The sequence below is a fragment of the Nelusetta ayraudi genome, unplaced genomic scaffold (assembly GCF_046127955.1).
Source record: "Nelusetta ayraudi isolate G7.1 ecotype Tasmania unplaced genomic scaffold, CSIRO-AGI_Nayr_v1 ptg000011l, whole genome shotgun sequence".
NCBI classification, from domain to species: domain Eukaryota; kingdom Metazoa; phylum Chordata; class Actinopteri; order Tetraodontiformes; family Monacanthidae; genus Nelusetta; species Nelusetta ayraudi.
The window spans coordinates 18,184,980-18,209,776 of NW_027466061.1; the positions used below are offsets into that span (position 1 = coordinate 18,184,980).

The 24,797-nt window shown below is 44.8% G+C and overlaps 1 protein-coding gene across 2 annotated transcripts; it reads left to right on the forward strand.

The window, feature by feature from the left end:
- Positions 1 to 1,294: 1,294 nt before the first annotated feature.
- On the forward strand, positions 1,295 to 24,797 carry wnt9a (wingless-type MMTV integration site family, member 9A). 2 transcript variants are annotated; one of them, XM_076021604.1, is made up of 4 exons: positions 1,295 to 2,080; positions 15,828 to 16,087; positions 16,722 to 16,984; positions 20,554 to 24,797. In XM_076021604.1, the coding sequence occupies exons 1-4, from the start codon at positions 1,989 to 1,991 to the stop codon at positions 21,133 to 21,135; spliced, it is 1,197 nt and encodes a 398-aa protein (XP_075877719.1). In that variant the 5' UTR covers positions 1,295 to 1,988; the 3' UTR covers positions 21,136 to 24,797. The 2 variants fall into 2 exon arrangements, with proteins under 2 accessions (XP_075877719.1, XP_075877720.1); XM_076021605.1 differs by lacking the exon at positions 1,295 to 2,080 and adding an exon at positions 12,290 to 12,725.

Here is a 24,797-nt window from a genome sequence, read left to right on the forward strand (position 1 = left end):
TACGGAGCTTACCCACACCTAATCTCTACGTCAGCGTGCCATGTTGTTTACACGCAGCGAGCAGAAACTTGGCTCCGTGGGAGCCATCTGCGGCTGTCTTTGAGCAGCGGCGCAATGGCGGCATGTTTTGGAATGGCAGTGAAAACACTTTATCCTAAATCCTGGCAGGAGCGCTGCCCAGGTGGGAAAACCTGGAGGCCTCCCAACTGCAGACACTGCTCATGCTAACTCCTTCTCCCCCTCTCTGCCTCTCTTTACGTGCCAGGAATCAAGGTGTGTGCGCACACAAAAGATGTCAGGTGGTAGCTGAGCCACTGGAAAAGTGTTTATACAGGACTTAGGCACGGTTGTCCCCGACTGAAAACATTCCCTATTGGCAAACACTCTGTGGATATCATTTACAAATCGAGAGTGCAAACAAGACAACAAATGCATAAAGAGTGCTGTGACTCCTGCGCCACCATGTTGTCATTAGCTGTAAGTTTAATTTTGATGGCACTTCTTTTTGAATTTAGATTTGAGGTACATGCCTTCATATTTCTTTCCACAAACATACAACTTCCTGATGCTAGTGTGTCATCTGTGTTGCAGAAGGATTGCTTTGACAATAATTAAATGTTTTAGCAACTTCGGAAACTTATGCAATCCAGTGCGTAGGAAGAGTAAATATTTTTCAAGAGGACGTCTGCCAGAGGATTTGGGATTTGTGCCAGAGTCATTGATAGTTTGCCAATTGATTCTTGGAGTGGTGCGTGATATTTTGTAGAGCGATGAAAGTTTTTTGTCAACCACTTTTGTTGCTGTCGCCCATGGCACAATATCAGTTGAAAACTGATCTCTGTACGTTGTGAACTGAACGTGAACTAGTGGGGTTTCGAAGACGCAATGGCGGTTTCTTCTCAGGAGCAAAAGCTGGACTGATATTTAACTTTAGCAGACAATCTTTAACCAAAAGACCTAATCAACATGCAGCCTTTTCCGGCAGCATATGATGCCATTTCTAACTGATGAAATCAATGAGAAATATGAATGTATGCGGTGAGTAGTAGTAGTCGTAGATAGTTAAAAAAAAAAAAAAAAAAAAGAAACAGCATTTTAAGACTCACAAAAATTTGAAGAAGTGAGGGGGAGTTCTAAGAATAAAATGAACCATGATTATTTGGAAATCTAAAGCAGAACTGAGTAAAATAAGTATGCCACAATTTGCACATGTCTGACTCTTTGGACTTTCACAACGCATCATATATGGATGTTTTTAATTGTCTGATTTTCATGCATAGGATTTACAGAAAAGGGCCCCCAAAAAGAACAAAATACCCAGTGAGCTGATGTTGTGTGGAGAAAAGTATCTTGTAGACATCAGGGGTCTGAGGTAATAGTGGAAGGACTGGTTGAAGGGGCCAATAACCACTGCTCTTGCAACCGAGGTCTGTTGAACAGCATCTCTGAACAAACACAACACCTCCAGCGTGGAAGCGGTCAAACGTTCCTTCATTTAGGGCCTAGTAATGGCAAGGTGTACCTAATAATGTGGCCGGTGAGTACAAACAGAAGGATGTGATTTGGGACTGGGAGGAAAACGAAAAATAAATGATTCTCATCATCATCTATTATTATGCTCAACATTAACTGAAGTGCAATGTGAAGACTGCGATGTTGCTGCGCGGCGTCTGGAACAGCGAGGAGCCTGTGATCATGCGCAGCGCAGCTCAGCGCAGCTCAGACTTCATAGCGAAACGTCTCATTCTCGTGAGGCGCCCAGATGAGAAACAGACCTGCCGGCGACACAATAGAGACAAGTGGCGAAGAAAGAGGGCGAGCGCAGAGCGAACCGCAGCCCTCTCTCTCCCTCTGTCTGCCTCCGATGGGAGGAGCGCAGCTCGGCGCGGCTCCTCTCCGCCGGCTATAAGAAGTGTCGGACGTCCAGCAGGAGATTTCACACAGCAACTCAGGAGAAACGAAATGATCTGCCCTGGAGCCGCAGCAAAATGCTGGATGGACACCTACTCCTGGGATGGTTATCGGTCACAGTTATAGTCTATCTCCTCGGCCAGCCTGGACCTACCGCAGCCTATTTCGGGTAAGGTCTCCGAGCGCGCGTATGATGCTTCCCGTTTTCATTGATTTGATTGGTTCTTATCAGGTGAGGTAATGACTTTTCGATCTGCTCTTTGAAGTCTCGCTCCGTCTCGCCAAGTTGCTGCGATGTGTTGTTTGTTCACGAGTTCCGCCGATCGCGTCCGTGCGTCAGCGGGGCGCGCACAGCTGGAGGCTGCGGCAGGTTGCCTGCAGGTTGACATGTACGGGCTCATTCCGCGAGCGAGGCGTGCAGTGCGCGAAGGTTCTGGCAGAAATGTCGGTGGAGGGGGTTCACTCAACCGCTGTCCTTCTGCTGACAAGCGGGCCGGTGGACAACCTCCACCCTCTGGCTTTGAATGGCAGCTAGTGGCCAGCTGATTATTTTTGCTGAAACACTTGTAAAATCATCTCTCGGTCTGCTCTGAACACACACACACACACACACACACACACACACACACACACACACACACACACACACACACACAGAGAGAGAGAGAGAGAGAGAGAAGCATAAGGTGAGTGTGTGTGCGTGCGCGCGCTCCAGACTGAACAGCTGGTAACAATAAAGCAATCTGACTGACTGAACTGGTGGCCGAAACGTCTGCTCAGCTTGCACTGAAAATTCCCCCATCCAGCATAAACATCACCCAACTCTGGCAGGGGTTATGTTCCCCAAACCTTCTGCTGCCTCCGCTGCCGCCCTAAAGCAGAGAGAGAGAGAGAGAGAGAGAGAGAGAGAGAGAGAGAGAGAGAGAGAGAGAGAGAGAGAGAGAGAGAGAGAAAAGAAAAAAAAAAGTCAACAAAAACAACTAGGAACACGTTTCTTGGGAGGCAGAGTTGAAAAACGTAGGCGCTTATGAATCATGACAAACACAATGATGTGTAGCTCTGTGGCAGCGTTAGGGTGTAGACTTCAAAGCAGGTCGTTCCCAGGGAACGCCTTGGTTTTTAGGTGTAGCCCACTGTGACCTCCACATTCACAGTGCCTGCCTGCACCTTTCTTGCCTGGGTTACAGAGGAACATTTAGCCCTCAAAGACACCAAAGGGTTTTCATTAATTTTTCCTTATTTGAAAAAAAAAAAAAAAAATGAGGTCAGCATGTCAGGTGGTAGAGAGTGTGTTTTGCTTGAAAATGTTAGACTGGTTGTATGGACTGCAGTGGGACAGCCCATGGAAGTGTTTCAGTCACATGGGTGGTAGGTATGGCAGTCATGCTGTTTGGAAAGGGTTAAGAATCTGCAAGAAAGCACAAACGTATCCCCTGAGGGCCCCGTTAGACCTGTCAAGGTGGGTTTTTAACTTCGACTGGATGTGAAAGATAGCCTCTCCATAATAGGGTGAGCCAACATAATCTAGAATAGCTGTCGGATAGCCGTCGATTTGAAGGGAACTCTGCAATTAGTAAACTATTATTAAAAGCATTAGTGTTATTTTGTATACAGTATTTCGGAGTTCATGTTCTCCATTTAAACTTGCTGTTCAATATCATTGTAACTTTAACAACACATCATTGTCTCGCAATGTTACCAGGCCCTTAGCACCAATGCTTTTCGTGTTGCTCATTTCAACAGCATGAGTAGTGTTGTCACAGATTGCACACTGCTCTTTGCCATTAACGGAAGTCACCAGGGTTTTATTTCTCTTAAACACTCCATTCTTATTTCCACTCTCCAAGTCGCTAACAGACGTTTGACATTTCGTAAAAGACCAACCGGACACACGCAGCATTGATGCCTGGTTAAAATGCAGTAGCTAGGAGTTCACTGGTCAGCTGGCTATTTGCTAGCGGGCCAACTAATGACCTTTTTGCTGTTTTTAGTCTATCCCTAATGTGGTGTTTTTTATAGTGTGTTTAATGTCTATTGTTCCACACAGAAGTTTTGAAGTGTCTGAATATTGCACTCTACTTTAGTGCAGAGCTGTGTAATAGGGAACACACCTCCTGTCTTTGGTTCCCACCCTAAAGTTGCCCTAGAAATGTAATTGTAAACCTCTCTTCTGTCCCTCTCTGCCTGTAGCAACATCCCCCTTGCCCGTCAGGCATCACGGAGATCTAGAATGCCAAACTGGCACACTTGACTGCCTTTAATTGTCATGATGGTAATGCTTATTTATTCATGATTCATCATATTTTGTCCTCCAATTACCTGCCAGTCTGCTCGCTGCCTGTGCAGCGCAGGACGGCATGTGCTGCAACGATTCCCTGGACGCATTATTCCACTGGCTCACGAGGAGCGGATATGACTGCGAGTCAGTGAGTGATTTGACCCCTCCAGCTGAGCTGCATGAAACATAGCAAGAGAGAGCCTGCACAGGTGACACAAAATGTGACTGCCATGCGGCAAAACTTTCCAGAAACTCGACACCGAGCGTCGGCACAGCGAGACGCACCAACAAGAAGGCGTTGGAATAAATATTCAACGAGTGGGGGGGGTGGGGGGGTGGGGGGGAGGAGTGGAGGGCCTCTCGAGTACTGATTTACTCAAAATAGAGGGTCAACGTCGCATACCCAATTTCCAGAGTGCGGTGGAGCGTAAGTGTAACACAAACACAATCTCTCCTGGCCAGAGTGCGCGCAGCGGAGGGCGGGGTGGGATTCCTGGCGTAGTCCAGCGCCCGCTCAAATTGTCATCCTTCGCCGCAAGAATGCGAGCCTTCGTTTTCCTTCCCTCGGCCTGTTGTGGCAGGTGCTAGTTCTGTTAAATCCGTTATCACTGGAGTGTGAGTCCAGGGGTTCAGAGAGGGAGGTGGGAGTGGGCTTTCCATATATTACCCTTTTTTTGTCATAAAGGTCACAGTACCTTCATGAGACAGCAGAACTAACGCTTGTGTTTTGTTTTCTCAGTCTAACCCAGTCGGGGGGCTCCGTGCTTTAAATATGGCTTCTGCTAAAAGGCATGTCATTCTGTGGTCTCGTAAACTCCGCTGAAAGCGAGTCCGAACACTCGCTCTGCAGTTTGTTGTTTTTATTTAGTTCCTGTGCGACACGTACAGGAAGAGCTGCCCACAGTGGTGCCACTCCACTCAGGTTCACCACCACTCTTGTCCGGAAGGAGCAAATATATTTACTGCACAACTAGTAAACACGCAGTCTAGTAAACACACCCTATTCACATGGTACCATTGTTTTTTTTGTTTCTTTGGGGGTCCATTAGGTGAGGCGGCGAGCCAAGAACCACAGGATGACAAATGGGACGTGTGTAAATTAGCTGAAAAGCAGTGATCTCTCAAGACTGCAGCTGTAAAAGCTTTTTTATGATCGAAAGAGTTCAGAATCAGTGCCAAGTGAAAGAGATTCTTGCTTTAAGTGGCTCCACGCTCCCTTGCGCTCCCCTCTACCAGTCTTGCCTCCTTCGCGTGCACGACGGCATCCCTGCAGCAGTGGAGGCCGCAGGGCGATTACCACTCATTAGGAGGTGCGGACTTAACGCGGGCTCAGACTGGCGTTGCCCTGGTAGACGGTGGCGGCCGTCTCATTACCAGCTCTTAACCGGCTGATTACGCCTAACATGCGGCAGGGTGGGGAGCGCCGCTGATAGAGGGATTTCCCAACTTCATAGGATATCCTGCGGCTATGGCCACACCCTGAAAGGGTATCACTTTACTGCGAGCCCCCAGAAGATATGGGGCTCTCCCAGCGCCGCCGCGTAGTGCACTGAGATCACGCGAACACCGAGGCTTAGATAACAGACCGCCAGGCTCCTGGAGAGGGGGAGCTTTGTTTTCTTTACATTTCTGTTTGATACATCTGGATTTGAGCAGAGCCGCGCTTCACTTTGAACGCTTGTCCCGTCCCGGGGAGGGGTGAGGCGGGGGGCTGCAGTTCCCACGGAGGCCACAGGGGGTGGTGCAGTGCCACCTGAAAGCTCGGGACGCTTCTCCATCAGCGCTTTGCAAACCTTTGCGTGTAACAGTAGGAGAGTGAGAAATGAAATGTGGGAACATCAAACGCAAAAGGCAGCCGAGGCTGCTCTTGGGTAAAACGCTCCTGTGCACACGCTCAGCCTCAACTTGCCGCTCCCCTAAAAAAGAAATCATCCCGTGATGTTCTGCTCAAATGGGTGTCACGCAGAGTTTGTTTTTATTTTCACAGGTTGAATCATCATAAGTTGCAGTGAACAGCAGGTACCTCTGTGGGGTGGGACAGCTTTTTGAAAAATTTCAAAGATTACTTTGAAGTGTTTTTTTTTTTTTTGGCTTGTTTGCATGAGCATGGTTATTACAATGGGAAGCATGTCAGACAAGACCGCAGGTAAGACTGTAGAACAGCCACTCTGGCACTGCACTGCGCTCGTCGTTGGCGGAGAGTAAGAAGATACAGAGAGGGAATCTCGTCAGTAAAGCAGAACATGCATGATGGTTTTTGCAGATGGAGTCGGAGACGTGGGCAGTCTTGCAAAACAGGAGCACTAATATAGACTTGAGATACTTTTAGTGGCGGCCCATTGATGAGATGATGCTTGTTAGCGTGACCGCCACGTCCTGTGTTTTCCATCCAACACCACAGTAGTTTTTCTGGATTTGGTTTGCGGGGACGGAGATTGACAAACCCTCACTTTAAGGTTTTGGTCTTCAGGAGGAGAGCAGTCAATTTCCTATCCAGAACCCCCCCCTGTTTTTTACCTGGGTCTGTTTTTTCAATTTAAAACTCGCTTATATAAACTCTGTTTTTTTCAAATTTCCATGCACCTGCTTTGCAAAGACAAGACTAGCAATGTTAGGACTAATTAAAGAACACTGAACACACTGAGCGCAGAAAAAAAAAGATTTGCTTCTTATTGCACTGTCAGACACTCTAACACTAACCATTCACACTCACACAAACACACCTACAAAAAATTTAGAGTTCTCAGTTTACTTCACAAGCGTGTTTTTGGACTATATATATATATATATATATGTATATATATATATATATATATATATATATATATATATATGTGTGTGTGTGTGTGTGTGTGTGTGTGTGTGCGTGCGTGTATACATATAGCCACAACAGACTTTCGTTTGGTGGGATCCTTTTCCTCTGTAAAACTACAGAAGTTCAGCTTCTGTGGATTAGAACTCACCACGTGGACATTGTGGAGATGTAGGACACAAGTGACAGTTCAATGATGATACTTAAGGAGTTTGTCAACGGAGCGCTACCCCACAGATCAATCTTTGTCCCACAAGTTCACCTCTTAAGCCTGAGTCAGACTTGCGCTGACGGCAACGGTTCCCAGCATGGCGGGAGTTTTCCTCCCGCACTAAACGTGAACCCGTCAGCATGACTTTCAACTTGCTAATGCCGGCTCAGCTGTCAGGAGACCCCACCCCTGACAAATAAGCCACGTGTACACACACACACACACACACACACACACTGAGAAACTACACACAAAAAATATTGGTCAAGAACAGATGAATAAATACCTTCACGTTAAAATGACAGTCAAAACATGAGCCAGAGCAGGTATGTCCCACAGCAGACACACCTGCCCCCCTCCTCCAAAAATAAATAAATAATAAAAATCAATCTTTGTTTTCTCTCAGGATAACGAAAGCCCTCGGTGGCGGGACTAAGTAACTGGTAATGAACTCTGCCACTTGTAGTTACTGAGGCATGACGGATTCAAAACAGCTACTGTTTTGTTTTGGATTTTGCGGTCGGACTTAGCATGCTCGGTTTATTCGCCGAGGTGCTGCTGCCCAGTACGTCAGGAGTGAACAAACCTCAAGTTTCCACTCGATTTTAAAGTCATGTCTGCTTTGTCAAATTGCGCCGTGGGTCAATCTGTTCCGCTCCCCAGCCTGCAGCGCCCTGCGGCGCTCCGCCTTGCATCGGCCGCGTGCGAGTGGCTGAGGGTGGAGTACAGTGTGTGCGTGCGCGCACGCGCGAGTGTGTGCGTGTGTAGCTGAAGGCGTTTGGTGCGTCGGTGCGCTGGTACAGGGCTGCTCTGTGCCATGGTGTAGGCTAGAACAGGGGAGTCATGTGGACACTGCTGCGCGCCCAATCTGTGCCAGTCACACAGTGACTATAACTGAGCTGCTGACCTTAGAAGCCTTGAGTTCTCACATAGCAGTTAAACCTCTTACCATGCCCCACACTCCCATTCCCAAACTGCTGCTCAGCTACCAGCGCTTACACTCACGGCTCGGGATTTTTTTTTTTTATGAATAGAGGCATGTGGGGGCGGAAGGAGTCTGGGTGAGAGCACATTGGAAATGAGGAAGTATGTACAAGTACGTGTCAGTCACTTCCGATGCAAATACAGGAGGATTGGCCCGAAGTTGCCCTCTGAGGACAGTGTGTGAGCACTGGTGGGGTGGGGAGTGTGGAGGAGGAGAGGAGGGGGACGACAGATGACATGGCGCTGGGTCACTTCCTGTCTGGGGGACTCACCCCCCCCCCCCCCCCCCCCGCACCAACACCGCGAACAGCAACGCAGCCCCAGACATTGCAAGACGACCAGGCTGCTCAAGGGGGCAAAAAAAGCTCATTACTCAACTAATAATGACTTAGTAAGCCCCCCCACCACCACCGGCCCGGTCACTCTGTCATGTTACTGTACTGTGTCAGTCGCAGCTTGTTAGGAGCGGTCGCGACACCCGGAGCTTTCAGCCGCTGACTAATCTTATCTTAGCCTCATGCATAATCGTCTACCCCCCATCAGCCCTCCCTCCCCCCACATTTGTGGTTTTAGCGACTCGCAGAGCGGACGGACGGACGGACGGACGGACGGTGTCACTCTGGCCTCCGCAGGAAAAAGAATGTCGGCGGTCAGGGGCATGATATCATCTCGTATAAACTTAGCAGGTGGACAAAAGCTCTGGGACTTCATGTACCAGAGAGTCATTTGATACCAATTCATGTTTTTTTTTTTTTTTTTTTTTTTTTTTAAAGAATTTATGCGCATTAAAGCTGTGCAGGACATTTTCAGATGTACTTAGAGAAAGCCAGAGGGAATGCACTACACACTACACACACACACTCGCATTCCTAGCCTCTGGTATGGCCCGGGCTGATGGGACTTGGGCAGGGTGGTCTGAAGTTGATCCAACACTTCACTGTGCTTCAACCTGTGCCTCTACAGCACAATTTCCAACACAGCAAAAGAAGCTGGAGGAGAGAAAAAAAAAAAAGAACGTAAAAGACGTTAACCAGGACTGAGAGCTTTAATTCATGTCAAACAGTTTGGCGCCTAAAATCATGCTCACATGTGACAAGACAACAGCCGTTTTGTCTAGAGGGTTTTTTTGTTGTTGTTTGGAGCCAACAGCTGGACGGAATGATTGGCATTCATTTGGAGTAATTGAGCAGTGGGAGCAAGGGGAAGTCTCACAGAGGTGCAGGGAGGAGTGGGTGGGCCGCGAGGCGGGGGCGTGGAGAGTGCTCCCCTGTGATCCAGGAGACACCAGACCACACAACCTGCAAGTCGGGGTCGATGCAGAAACCGTAGCTTTTGTCTTTTGTTTTGTTTTTTTTCCTTCTGCCTGGGCGCGTTTCTGCCATGATGGGCTATTGTAGGTGTTGACTTAAGGTTGTCAGAGCCCATATGGCTGCATGCTTGTGTGTGTGTGTGTGTGTGTGTGTGTGTGCTACAGCTACACATACATGGTTGCAGCCAGCACCTGTTAGTCTTGCATAGCGGAGACGATAAACAGACACAGGCTGGAAATCACGGCAAAACCTTCCTGCTTTGCTTTCTTTTACTCTTTTCTCTCCAACAGAGACAGATGTGTTAAACTTGTACGAATGAAGATTTATTTAAAAATTGCTTAAAGCTCTATCCTCGGCTGAACGCGGAAATATGATACTGACACCATTTGAAGCGCATTTTGTGTTGCGGCTGGAATGTCTAAAAGCGCTGGAGTACATGGTGGCTAAACCTCGCTGGAAACCTGGAGGTATTTGACCACAGCGAGTTCATGCTCCATCATCCAGGGAGTTTCAAGAAATCACAATCGATTTACATCTGAAATAAAGGGACATTGTTGTTGCGGTCACCGTTGGAAAGAATACTTTGCAAATGTAGTTACAAGCTCCGATTGAAAATGTAAAAGTAGTGTAACTATTTGTAACTGTTACGTTACCAAAGTAATTAATTAATGACATTTGATTACATTTTGATTACTTTTCTAAATTTTGAACAAATGTTCACACCTGCGGACAGTGTTCAGTGCTCAAAATAGGGTGAGGCAATCTGAAACACCAGTATTGTATCAAACCTTTGTCTGTGGTGGCAAACAGAAAAGTACGGTGCTCGTTCCAAGCCAGTGCACGAGAAAACCATGCAAAGCAACAAAACTAACATTATTAAATATAAAGCCCAGCCTTTTTGGTAAAAACTGGTCAGATGTGATCAAAATTGTAATCATTAATCATTCCACAAGTAACTGTAATTTAATTGCACATGTTTCCCAGTGATGTAATAGTTTACAATTATCTTTATTTTGTAATTAAATGACGTAACAACATCACATGTAACTCGTTACTCCCCAACACTGGTTCTGGTGAAGTCTGGCGGAGACACTGCAAACCCATAAATCAGCTGATCTTTCACAGAGTGATGCATAAAATACCAGGAGAGAGAAAACACATCTCAGGCTTCATGTATAGATTCAGTTTTAGGCCCCTTGTGCGAATGGAGAACACATGGACTCTGGCTTTGTTTATACGCAGCTATATGAATAACAGCAGCACTTAAGGAGCACAGAGCAGCCGTTACAATACAGCCTGTTGAGGGAACAGATGTTTGTATGTCAGTTTGTCACTATCTAGGAGTCCAGGTTCACGTACTGCGTACCGCACCATTATCAGCTGAGGGGTCACTCTGTAACTCAGAGCCACCGAGGGAAGGATGACAAAGACGTTTGGCGCTGGTCAATAATTTCCTCGGGGGGACTCAACGGCGTGAAATGAACCAATTGCACTTGAGACGCCGCATTGGAAAATGTACACGAAGCAAACGTCACAGGCAATAAGAGGCGCTGACAAGTTGGGAGAAAGGACTAAACAAGCTGCGGCATTCCCCCCGTTATGAAAGAAAGCGGAGGAGGCGCAGTGGCGCGCGAGAGCGGCCCGGGGATGTCTGACCGCGTTCGCTCCAAGTTTGTGAATGGAAAAAAAGCAAGGCTGAGCAAACACCAGCGAGGATCCCACCTCACGTAGGATAATAATGAGTTTTTATGTGTTGGTGTTATATTCCATGTGTAATTGGTGTTGCTGTGCCAACACCTCAAACAAAAACATGTAGGCAGAGGGCTCCGCGAAGAGAAAACACAGTCACGGGCTCCCCGTAATTCTGCGTTGCGGAAACACTGTCGGCACCTGACCTTTTGTTTGTTCTGCAAATAATACCACCTTTTTTTTGTTTAATTTGAAGCAACTGGATTTCACGCGTGGTACCACCTCTGAGAATAAGCTGTCCTTACATCGAACTTAAACTACCACAGCATAACATTTCTTGACAGATAAATTAGGTCCCATTTCAGGAGTGCCTATCTTTAGATCAGTGGATTATCATTTTTAGCCCCCTGTTTACTGCCTTCAACAAAAATAGTCAGTTTAAGCTTCCGGCTAAACCTAATCATTGTTGTCACTTGCACTACATGTTTGGAGGGTGACAAACACAAGGTGGCACTGAGTTGGTCTCAGGAAGAGGAATCAACATGAGCTCTAAGGTATCGGCGCCCTTTGTGACATCAGAAAGAGCTCAACTTTAGAGCTGTTCAGAGCTGACACTTTCTGAGATGTGAGAGGATGAATATTTCTAGAGAAAAACATCGTCAGAAAATATTGGGAAAATGGATATTAGTCATCTATGACTTTGAACTATAGATACACATTTCATTACAACTGTGTATAGAACTGCTTTTACTAGTTTATAAAACTCTGTATCGCTATTTGGTACAATTTATTTTCCACATCACTTCATATGCCACTGTAAATCACACTAATATTAACTATTTATTTTAAATATGACCGATCCACAGATTTTCAGCTGCGGTAGTTTGCAGGTTAACAGTTGTTATTTCATGAATTCATTGAAAGTGAATACATTGTATTTCAGTACAAATTCATTGCCATCATTTTGTTTTCACAGCCTCTTACTTTAATGGTCTTATTAAAGGGTTAGAGCATCTATAAAGTTTTATTAAATCTTTTATTGATCACAATTAAAACTGTCTTAAACAGTTTTTGAAGTGGTTTTACTGGTGACCCACATTTTTGGTGAAGCAAAACCAAGCTTGACCAACATGTCATAAATGACAAACAGGAGGGTTTTTTTTTCTCATTCCTCTTCAGGAACATGGTCATCATTTGCTAAAAGAAAGCAAAATGCAGAGTTTTTTTTTTTTTTAAAGGTCAGATTTGTAAGAATTTGCATGAATCTGTTTTTATTTTTTTGTCCCAATGCTCTCAATTCCTCTGAGCGAGTTGAATGAGTTCATCCTTGAGCAAACAGCTGAGTGATTTTATTTTCGCAGATCAACATTTTGGAATGTGTGACCTTTATGTGTGACAGCGGAGGGGGTCACCATCAAGCATCCAGTGAAAATATTGTCTTTAATTTCCAGCAAAAGGGAATTAAAAAGGAATAGCTGACGGCAGGACAGCCTTTTAACAGCGAGGCAGTTAAGATGATGCTTTCTCCGGGTGAGTCTTCCCAAATTTACTGTGATAAGACCGACACATCTCAGGTCATCTCTGGTCTCTGGTCTAATGCGAACTGGACTGAGTCACCGTTTTCCCATTTGGGAGATGTGTGGCCTTCTTTGCAGATGTTGTGGGTTGGTTGGTGGGCTAGGATTGGGAGGAGGGGGAGGGGACGGGGCAGGAGAGGGGGGTCGTGTGAAACAGCCGTTGCGACAGTAGCGATGAAATCAGTGTCTTGTCATCTTTGGCCTCTTTCCAGCTCCACTTGCACAGTTTTTCTGTCTAAAGGCAGGCGGACGTCACACATGCACACACGCGCGCGCGCTCACACACACACACACACACCTGCAGTTGAGGCCTGTCACTCCAATGGCCTCTTGTTTTGGCAGGCCTGTGTGTCTTTGTGAAAAGACTTCAGGCCAGTGAGCCAGTTAGTGTGCACGTCTTGTCGGGGAATGCGCGTCTCATGTTGCTGATATGGGGCATATTAGGACCACCACTTGTTGTTCTTCGCCGTGGGCAGAAGCGATTCGAACAGCGCACTTTTTTTTTTGTGGCTGTAAACTGCTTCTCCACATGGCGTGAATTTGAAATGTATCCTTCATTTGTATGACTTTCGGTTCCGTGCAGGGTTCTCCAGCCAGGCACCCCGCTCATTTAATCCTTGACTGCACATTTCCCATTGAAATGTTGTGGAATGGTTGTCAGTCACGTGTAACATAGTGGGTCAGTTGGAGCTGTTTGTTTTGGCGCGTTGCACATGTTTCCTTGGCAATGCGAGCAGCCTATTTTAACAAAGCATGAAACAAATGCAGTCCCCTCCCGCATTGTGCACGCCTCTCAGTGTTTGCCCCGAACCATACTTTTTTAAAACATTTTTTTTACGCCCTAAGTGTGCCGGGAGAGCAGCCGTCGTCAAGACACAGCTTGCCAGCTTTCCATTTGAAAATCCATAGCTGTCAGACAAGTGAAAGAAAAGACAAACACTTCTTTACTTGACGGGGAAACAGTTTGACCCAAACTTTAGGAAAATCCTCTGAGCATCCTCTCTGATTTGACTGCTTGGATTTCCAGCCAGGCTGGGAATGCATCGTGAAGTTAATATCATGTTTCATATGTGAACTATTAGGTGCACGGTATGAAAGCGAAGGACCCAAAGGGATGTCAGTCAGTTATTGGACTTAATAAAACAAATCACTTTTTAAAGAACGTCTATGACCTCTGCTGCATGAGGCTGGAGGTAATATGAGTGTTGACAGAATCCTGAAAAACGCTAACCAGGTTAAAAAAAGACAAGAAGTTGATCAGTGATCAACACTAATGCTGCGTTGGCCAAACTCATCCATGCACAATTAGTGGGTGGTCTGCACATTTTCCAAAATGCTTTACAATGATTTGGTTTGCACACATTTGCTGAACTGAGGCAGATTTCCATCTGCACAAACTGGGGTTGTCATCCCCTTCATGCTGAAGGGATGGAAAATAATTCATGACGGCTGACTGGTTAGTGGAGTGACATCTTTGATGTGAAGTTTTCTCTAAAAAGAAAAAGGTTTGCTTACATTATATCAGTGCATGCTATTTACACATTATATAGAATGTTTATACTATTATGTTTCTGTTATATTTCAGATTGTGCAAAATTGGGTTTCCTGTCTTCACTGTCTTTTGCTTGCTTCACTTCACTAAGATTCTGAAATTCTCCCTTGTGAGGGCCTACTTTATTGACACCTCTCCCATGACTTATCATGTGAGGCTGCTCCACTCGTGGGATTGATACATGGATATGATATTCGATCTTTAATAAACACATTGGTGAGAAGTTTACTTCCATCAGGGTTCAAGGATAAGGAATTATGTATGTCCTTGTACAGCATGCTGTAGCATGAATCCCTCTATTCTCATACTTATCAAATGTCCAAGTGTCACCACTCCCTGCTGCAGCCAAATGAAAAGGACAGCAGCCTTCGACGCTGCGCAGGACAAGTTGTTTCCAGAAGTGTCGTTTAAACCTTGGAGCTCAATTTGCAGAGGCTTGAAGGCTTTTTTGAGTTCTGTAAATCCATTTATTCTTCACTTTTACTTTAAGGGTGTAAAGGTGGTCAGAAATTCCACATAATGAGCAACCATAGTGCCAGTGCTGTCAGATGGTGTGACCAAAATGGTCACAGGCTGACAGTCATGTCCTCCGTGTGTGTTTATGAAGGCAGCGCTCTGCTTTCCCCATCACGACCTCAGAGCGCCGGCCTTCGGTTTAGACGGCTGCGCGTATTCCTCTTCTCTCTCCGTGTTTTATGCACACGTCCTTTAAATAAACTGACGAAAGGAGTGCAAGTCTACCACATGTTCTCTGTGCCATGTTTAGAACGTATACTTCTGCTTGTTATATTTCAAACAGCTTGCAGCTTGACGACACTGAATACTGGACTTTTGTTTGGGTGGGTGGGGGTGGGGATTCTATAATGAGAGTGCAAATCGTGCTGTGTGATCATGCTTAAGTCGATACCAGGCTGCTGTGAATGACGCACCCTCCCTATAGGATATGATATAAATATTAAACCAAGTTTCTGCCGGCTATTGTTTCACATGCATGTGGTGCGACTGCCACGTTTGGCCCCCGTGGCAACTGAAGGCTGAATGAACGCAACAAATATAAATCTTGCTAATTAGATACTGTGAAAGTCTCAGACTCAGAGAGCTGTTGTTGCTGTGACTGTGCGAGCATGTTCTGGCTGTGAAAATAAGGAAAAATAAATAGAAAGAGGAAAAAGAAAAGCCCGAGCACACCGGCTGAGAATTCACATCCACGCAGCCGCAGGGGGTTGATCCCAATCTAGCAAATGTTGAATTCCCTTGAACATTAACCACTGAACAGCTGAATTCATTTGAACATTAACTAAATGTCTGGGTGTTATGTTCAATACTCCCTAGCTTTACTCCCTGCCGCTGTTTATTTAGTGAATCCATTCAGCTCTCATTGTTTGTCCAGGAAGGTCAGCATCCTGCACTTTTATTGGAAAACCTTATCAAGATGTATCCACCGCTCCTCCTCCTCCCCCTCCAGCCGTTTTACCTGTGTGCCTCTGTGATCTCTCCCTCCAGGCTGACAGGTAATGAGCCATTGTCGATCTTGCCACTAAACTCTCTACCAGAGGAGAACGTGGGTCGGGCCCACTACAAGCTGTGCGATCGGCTCAAACTGGAAAAGAAGCAGCGCAGGATGTGCAGACGAGACCCGGGCGTGGCGGAGACCCTGAGGGAGGCCGTCACAATGAGCGCCCTAGAATGCCAGTATCAATTCCGCTTCGAGAGGTGGAACTGCACCTTAGAGGGCCGCCACAGAGCAAACATACTAAAGAGAGGTATGGCCATTTCTTCCATTTATGACCCTCGATTCACGAGGAGACAACCTGCGTCAACTCTTTTATTATATGCTTGCAATATGTTTTAATTAAAAGCAGCAACCCAAATCTGATTCCCATTTCAGTACTTCCAGACTATTTAAATATTTGGTATTGCAATGTGTTGAGGCCACACAGACTCGTACCTGGCTCTACTTAGGGCTTCTTTCATGATGGTGTGCTGTGACCAAGTCAGGGTTGGCTTAGGAGGGCCAGTGGACGAATGTGACTAACGGCTCTGGCTCTACAGTCTTTCTTCCCCTCAAGGTCTCGCTGGATTTTACAGCTGTACCTACAGTTCTCCCTTCCATCTAAATGTCAAAATGCCACCACAGTTTAACTTGGTGGCCACTTAAGTGCTCTACTCAGCATCTCTTTTTTTTTTTATAGTTTGCTATACCTGTATACAAAAAAGTCCTGCAGAAATAGAGGAATGGAATCTTAGTTGACTCAATGAGTGGAATATATGTAGAATCTCAGATGTCTGGGGGCCTGTAGGCTGGGACTGGCCTAATAACAAGTGGACAGAAATCCTTGAAAACGACACCCTTTTTTGAGTGATACTAATCTGTTCCACTGTGATATTATTCCACAGGTTTTAAAGAGACAGCCTTTTTGTACGCCATCTCCTCTGCGGGTTTGACTCACGCATTGGCCAAAGCGTGCAGTGCCGGACGCATGGAGCGCTGCACATGTGACGAAGCCCCCGACCTGGAGAACCGCAAGGCGTGGCAGTGGGGCGGCTGCGGAGACAACCTCAAATACGCCAACAAGTTTGTCAAGGACTTCCTCGGCAAACGCTCCAACAAAGATCTACGCGCACGTGTGGACATGCACAATACCAATGTGGGCATAAAGGTAAGAATAACAGCTTTTTAGAATATTTGCGCTGTTCTTCAGGTTTGATGCTCCACAGTCCTTTAGTTTCAACTGTCCCACTGAAGCAGTTCAATAACATTTGCTTTAGACAGACACATCGATTGATGATAGGAACAAGCAGTTGTTGTTTGACCCCAAAGGTAAACCTCATCATGGCAGTAATACCTTTCCATGCCATCAATGGCTTGGTTGGTTGGTTCAAGATAAATGGGAAAACAATGAGAAGGGAACTTGCTCAAATTGTAAGGGCGTTTGGATAGGTGAGGTTTGTCAGATGACATGCAGACAACTGCTAGTTCAAGAGTCCAGTTTTTCTTTGGACGGCATTGCAGTGTAGAAACGGATCAGTTGCTCATCTCCCATAGTTATCTATTGCAGAAGGTCAGGTCAGGTTTGGAGGTCAAAGTGGCCTGATTAGTACACTCCAGCGTTACTTGGGGGACTTTTCAGACAGACAAAATGTTTTTCATTTTTGGGAAAAGTAAAATCAGCTGATTTGGACTACTGGTCCATTTATGGGGCCTTCAAAATCAGTAAGATGAATTTAGCAGGCCATAAAAATCATACAAATAAAGGTTATTTGTATGATTTTCTTTCCCTTCAGACTTCTTGAATGGAAAGAACCGGTCAGGTGTTGGTGGACTCAAATACACTACAACCACTGATGCAGTTCAAGAGGTTTATTGGAGAGTCGAGGTCGGGCAGTCCAGGGTCGAGAACCGGTGCAGGCGATGAGAGAGGCAGGCGAGATCGGCGTCGGGGACGGGCAGAGGTCGAGGATCGGAGAGGTCGGGCAGCCCAGGGTCGAGAACCGGTGCAGGCGGTGAGAGAGGCAGGCGAGATCGGCGTCGGGGACGGGCGGAGGTCGATGACAGCGACAGGATCCAGACGGGGCAGACGAGGAACGTAGTCAGAGCCGAACAGGGTCGTTACCGGGGAATCGGTCCGAGGACGAGGCGGAGGCAAAGTCGGAGGCGGGCTGTTGTCAACCGGGGAACGAAGGAGCACAACAAGGAGACAGGCGCTGGAGAGCCGAGCAGGGTCGTTACCGGGGAGTCGGTCTGAGGACGAGGCGGAGGCAGGGTCGGAGACGGGCTGTTGTCAACCGGGGAACGAAGGAGTACAACAAGGAGACAGGCGCTGGAGAGCCGAGCAGGGTCGTTACCGGGGAGTCGGTCCGAGGACGAGGCGGAGGCAGGGTCGGAGACGGGCTGTTGTCAACCGGGGAACGAAGGAGTACAACAAGGAGACAGGCGCTGGACTACTGGTGCAAAGCAAAACAGATAATCTGGCAACGGGGGAACACGGGAGACTGGTTAATAAAGGCGGCGCAGATCAAAGGCAAAGATTGTTAGCTATCAAGATCATAGGGGCGTTGGCTTGGAGACCGTGACAGAACCTATGCCCTTGCTACAGTCATCACAACTAATTGGTTACACAATTCTAGCCAAGATACTTCAGAATAAAGGTTTTCCAGATGGATCTGCATTGACAACTAACCTAAAATATCAGCAATCCAGCTGCTTTGCAAGGTTACCATGGCTATGACTCTGACGCAACCTTCTTGATCGTCTCATGGTCTCACTCTCCTTCTCATGACTAAAGCTTGCCTGCAGCTTTTACAGCGGCAGTATTTCACTGGCTGACACTTTGTTTAAAATATTAACAGTCATTTTTTTTTTATTAATCTAATTTATGCAAGTTAAGAACATTAATCATTTTGCTCCACCTTAATGGATTGGCTCATAAAGGAAAGAGAAGACAATTTAATGGCAGTTTATTCAGCCACATGCTTTATTGAATTTCCTTTTATTAACGTCATAATTTAAGATACTTTGAAGGAAAATCCTGAGCTTGGTTTGAGTTCTAAAACACACAGGCGTCCAACTCGGACGCACTTATTAGGTCGACAGCTTCAATAGGATCAAAGTGTGTCAGGCAGAGATGTTGGATAAAATTGCTCATGAATCAGTTAACAGTGGGAAAACTGTAATAATGTAAGTTTAATTTTATGCAGACATACAGTCAACTGCCAAATCATTGTGTACTCCATTCTGGATAATCTGGGGCCGCGTCTGTTCTGTAATGTTTGAGTGCAAACATTATGGCGTTGCTAAATTACAGCTGTTTACGACTAAGCACTCGGCAAACACACTGTGCAAATCATTGTTGTGAAAGTTAATGTAACCAGTAGTAATATTGTGTTTGTGTGAGATTTCAATGGGTATCTTAGAAAGAAAACAGAGTAACATTTCAAGCACTATTCAAGCATCTCTTGGAGAGAGACTCTAAACTCTTTAAAGCAACAGCTGCTAAAAACCTTTTGAAATCTGAAAGGCCTCATTAGTCAATATTTGGTTTTCCCTCTCTGATTAGATAAGCAATCACTAACATTTGTGTTTTGGTACAAATCTTGCAGTTGTTTGTGGTGGGCAAATACACATTTTCCCTGCTGGAAGTGTTTTTAGGAGTAGAAGATAAAAATCAGGAGGATCTGGTCTCAGTCTGACAGCCAAAGAAAAGTAAATCTGCCAGAAATCTGTTGTTTTTACTCGGTCTAATATTCCAGTCGTCTTCATTTTGGTTTTCCAAATAAATTACAGCCCTTTGCTGCAAACACAAATCTCCCAGAAGACCGCTGCAAGCTCTTCCTTTTCAACTCTGCTCTCCAAAAAACCCAATCCCTTGAGAGATTTTACATGTGATAAAAGATTTACAACATTGTTTTGGATCTTTTTTTGTGCACATGCAGTAAGGTACGGCACATTTGCTCACAACATAATTCCCATCTGCGGGATGAAATTGGAATGTGCTAGACTCTGCACCCCCCCGCCAACATTTAAAAGCTGACCTATCAAATTTTCTTGACCCGCTGGTGTGATGAATGTGCACTTCCTGTTCCCCAATCTCTTTCGCAGTCTGAGAAAAAAACTCTAGATGCTCTCCAAAAAAACTCTGTCTAAGACAATGTGTTATTGTCATTGAATTAGACTCACACCCAGGAACACGCGCTCGTACGTGCACTGATTTCAACATTGCGGTTGATGCTCAAGTGAACTTTGGCTGACTGCGTGGTGTTAACATGTTGTGTTTTCAGTTTTGCTGCTGATCTCTGTATTGAGAGTGATTATGTGGGAATTTATTAAGGAGGGGATGTTATTTACTGTTTTCAGCTCGTATCTGACTCCTATTTTCCTTCAACTTTTTAAATGGAATTCCCATTCCAATCTCGGAACTTCCATCATTTAAAAAAAATAAATTATTTTCATTATTACACATTCTTTCATGCAAATGCTTAGACTACAGTAAGAAAACCATTGTTGCGTTCTGCTCAGTAACGTTAATGAAAGTTAACATGCAATAATTGAAGCCTCTACTTTATACCTTTTCATCCAAAAGGCCAATGAATGTGCTCATTTTTTTCTTTGCATTCCTCCTGAAATTGCTGCGCTACTCAGGCCTCTTTGAAGCCGCTGCTTACAAAACAGCAGCTTAATAGCGCAGCTTCAATGTTTCGTGACAGAGGTATTTCATTGTCTCTGCACCAGGTAATCAAGGGTGGAGTGGAGACCACCTGCAAATGCCACGGTGTCTCCGGCTCGTGCACCGTCCAGACCTGCTGGAGGCAGCTCCTGCCCTTCCACGAGATCGGCACTCGGCTGAAGCAGCGCTACGAGACCTCCGTCAAGGTGGGAAGCTCCACCAATGAGGCCACCGGCGAGGGAGAGATCTCCACGGGCCGGAGCCAGCATCATCATCATCATCAGCAGCAGCAGCAGCAGCAGCAGCAGCAGCAGCAGCAACAGCAGCAGCAGCAGCAGCAGCAGCAACAGCAGCAACAGCAGCAGCCGCAGACCCTGCCCGGCCTGAACGATCAGATTCCTCGCACCATGGACTTGCTGCACATCGAGGACTCGCCTAGTTTCTGCAGACCCAGCAAGTACTCGTCGGGCACGGCCGCCCGCAAGTGCTACAAGGACAAGAACTGTGACGCCATCTGCTGCGGGCGAGGCCACAACACCCAAAGCAGGGAGGTGACCCGGCCGTGCCAGTGTCAGGTGCGCTGGTGCTGCTACGTCGAATGCAAGCAGTGCACGCAGAGGGAAGAGGTCTACACCTGCAAAGGCTAAAAACCCGACCCTTTGTGATCAGTGGAGCGAGTGACAGATGGGTGAAGAGGAGCGGTCGGTTTGGTTTCCACTGTTGTGAACAGTATTCTACAAGCAATAGAGAAGCAATAAGCACTTTGAGGGATTTCTGTGGGTTTGGTTTCCAAGCTCCTGAGAATTAAGAGAAATTAGGGGTTGGGGAGGGTGTGAAAAGAGGGTGATAAAAAAAATACTCTCAAAAAATTTGAAAAAAAACCCCGAAACTGTGTCAACATTTCAAATTAGTTTGCATTCACCGTTTTGACTTAAAGAAGAGAGCTTCTATTTTGCTATCGAAAGAAAACGGCTAACGATAAGCCTTCAGTCGACGAGGACCCAACACCAGGACGGTGCACCATCTGGCCGGTTTAAACACAAGAGCGGTGCAGATCCGTGCACGTGTTTGTCTTTTACATCCGTGTCTGTGTGTGCATGTGAGGAGAGGATGTTGGGGTCCAAATGACAACTTTATGGCAAAAAAAAAAAAAAACGAAATAAAAGACCGGGTGTAGAATTTACTCCCCACGCACATTTACAGTCACACACAATGTGTCTACATATGTATGTACATAACTTTAGTTATTTTGTAATGATATTATACAAGCCACTTATCTAGCGACGTTAAAGAAACCACTAACCACACAAATGTATTGTTGTTTGTGTGCTTCTTTTTGTTTTGTTTTTTATTTTCATGTCGACATGGCCCGTTGGAGAGCGGCACACTGTTGTCTTGCTGTGGATAATTTATAGCTCCTTTGGGACAACTCCTTCGCAAGGAGAAGAAAAAAAGAGAATCTAGTAATTTTCTTTTTTGTAATAATATAATATTAAGTTGTCATTGGGTGCATTAGCAGGAAAAAAAGACTTAAACCAGTCAGTTTGGGCTATTCTTGGCCTTGAGCGAACCAGTGTTCAGGGAATAATAAAAACCACTAGAAATATTTAGACAAAAAGAAAACAGCGATATACAAGTCAAAGGATGACAGTGGCGTTGCCTTAACAGCCAGCATTATTGCAGCAGTTGACCTCTTGAACAGTCAACTGTTCAGAGTGAAAATTGGGGAGTTTGGAGTATATACGTCCTTTTGGCTAACTTTTTCTTTGACTATATTGTCAAGAAAACTGTGGAGAACTGGAGGAAAGTTGCCACCCTACTGATTCACACCTACCTTTCCTCTTTAGCTGCCGTGATTTAATCGAGCCACCATCGTCATAAACAGGCAGACCACACGGTTCAAAACCCCAATTGGGAAACCGTAACGAAAATCAAACCGGACGTGTCTACAGAGTTGCTCAAATGAGAAAGAAAGGACGAAACTCAACTTTAAAAATGCGTAAAATTTTGTGTTATGTGTAGCAAATCCATGCAGTTTTTTCTTTTTTTTGTGTGTTTAAATGCTTGGCTGTGTCAGTACCATGTTGCCTCCTAAACCCTGCCGTGCAGCCATAGTGAACAGTAGTAAGTGTAGTGACAGTTGCAAGAAATAGAGTGACTCTGCTTCTGGTTGTAAGATGTTTGGCATAATTATGACTTTATTATAAATATTAGCCAACAGGAAAAAAAAAAAAAACCCAAGTAGTTTTGTGTAGCTTCAGTAACTTATGACGTACAGCCGCTAGTGTGGCTCTATCGAGACGCCAAAAAACAAAAACAAACAAAATGGCTGCTGTCGTGGAACATATTTAGAAGCTGTAATTGTTTTCAAGATGCTGTGTATCTACAAATTGTGATAAAAATGAAACAATTTCTTTTTTTGGGTCTGTCACCTTTAGATAAAGTCAGTTCATGTTTTTCATGCAGTCCAGAATTTACTCTAGGACAGCAGCTTAATTCTCCAGATATCAGTGGGGTGTCAGTAACAAATACTCAAAGAATGAATTATAACATAAACATAATGCTAATGTCATCGCTCTGGGTGTTATGAAATGGACTACATTTTTAGATGGTTGTGGCTTAACTACTGACTGAGGGATCCAGCTTTGTATTATAGCGACATTCACGCACTGATGCCCAAAATCCCCTTTTGTTGTTTTAAATATTTTAGGATCTGTAATTATAAATACAGTGCAGTGACATTTTTTTTATTTTTATTTTTATTTTTATCTTTTTTTTTTTTTGTAAATTTCCAGTGTAAATAACAAAGGTTTCTCTTCCTGTGGTATTAAGACAAAAGTGTGGCACTTGAAACTAAAAGAGAAATTGGCATCAATAAGACAATAAGTGCAGACATTTGTAAAAATGGAAACGGCTGCTGTGATGAGCTTGTTTCATGTTGTAATTGACAGTGGAGCACCATGGTAAAGGTCTTTAAAAATGTCATATACCTTCAATGGATAGTTTATTTTTGTTTTTTGTTTTAAGATAAGTGTAGCCAAAATGATTAAGCATCAAACAACCACGAACAACAAGTGAGTGTTGAGTGAGTCATGTGTTCTGACGGGATGAATTCCAAGTATTTTGATATGAGACATGGCAGAAGAGCATGCCAAATAAAGACTAGTCAAAAACATATAGACAGCGCTTTGCACGCGAAATGGAAACCATACTAGCTACGCTGGAACTTGAAGCATAAATGCCTGCTTCCCACAGCTTTAGATGTGTGTGTGTGGGTGTGTGTGTGTGTGTGTGTGTATGTGCATATGTGTGTGTGTGCTCTCTCTAAATACATTAACTCTCTGGCCTTGACACACTGAGGTTGTATACTATTGAACAGATTCAAAACAGGCACATCAGGAATTCCAAATGCGCAGCGGGTGCATTTTTCTTTTGTTTATAGATTGTAAATAGGCCGAAGAATTTGTCCGGGGGGTGGGGGGGGACCAGCCAGTCTTTCTTTTTTTGTAGTTTATCTTGCAAATCCAAAACATGGCACTGTTAAGTTGTCAGTGGATCATGTACTATATTTTTTTTTGTAGAAAAAAAAACCTAAAAGATAAATTATTTTTAAATATATTATAAGCATGTGTTTAGTGTACATAATTTTTAAAGTCTAAATTGATTTTATATCCTGTATTTTTTATTCTTTTTGGGGCGTTCTATTTTTGGGGTGGAGGCTTCCTGAGGCAATGTACTCTCCAAACATATTTCACTTTATATTTCACTATTTACTGTTTCCTGAGCACTAATGAAGCCTAACAAATTAAAAATACTTTTAGCTTGTTTTGTTGTTCACACACACAAACACATCTTTCTGATTGCATTTTTGAGAAAATTCAAGGAGAAAAATAACACTCGACTCTCGTATCATAGTTTTCTGTAAGAAAATAAAGTTGTGATGTTGGTTTTCAGCCGCATGTGACATGGTGTGAACAATTGTTTGCATCAGTCCGGACATTCTCACCTTTGGCTCATTCTACATTTACAGCATTACACAGCATAGTTTATTTTCTTTGTTGGGATTTGTGACGTGTCTGTAAAATACAACCACCGTGGCTTTTATCAAAATACTACACCAGCAAGACTTTATCCTTGTTCACTCATTTATGTCTTATGGGAACCCTAAATTATTTTCCTCTACCTCATGTGTATAGCTTGTAGGTATAAACAGATCAAAAATGACTGGTAAGAATGTATTTAAGTTATTTAACATCTTTGTATAACAAAGGCGAAACAAATCTGAAATAATAAATGAATTTTTAAATTA

Bases quoted from the DNA above. Each gene is read 5' to 3' on its own strand.
- wnt9a (XM_076021604.1), top strand. From the start codon at position 1,989: ATGCTGGATGGACACCTACTCCTGGGATGGTTATCGGTCACAGTTATA. The intron at 16,088-16,721 runs GTATGGCCATTT...ATTATTCCACAG, and splicing joins AGCAAACATACTAAAGAGAG to GTTTTAAAGAGACAGCCTTT. The intron at 16,985-20,553 runs GTAAGAATAACA...TCTCTGCACCAG, and splicing joins ATACCAATGTGGGCATAAAG to GTAATCAAGGGTGGAGTGGA.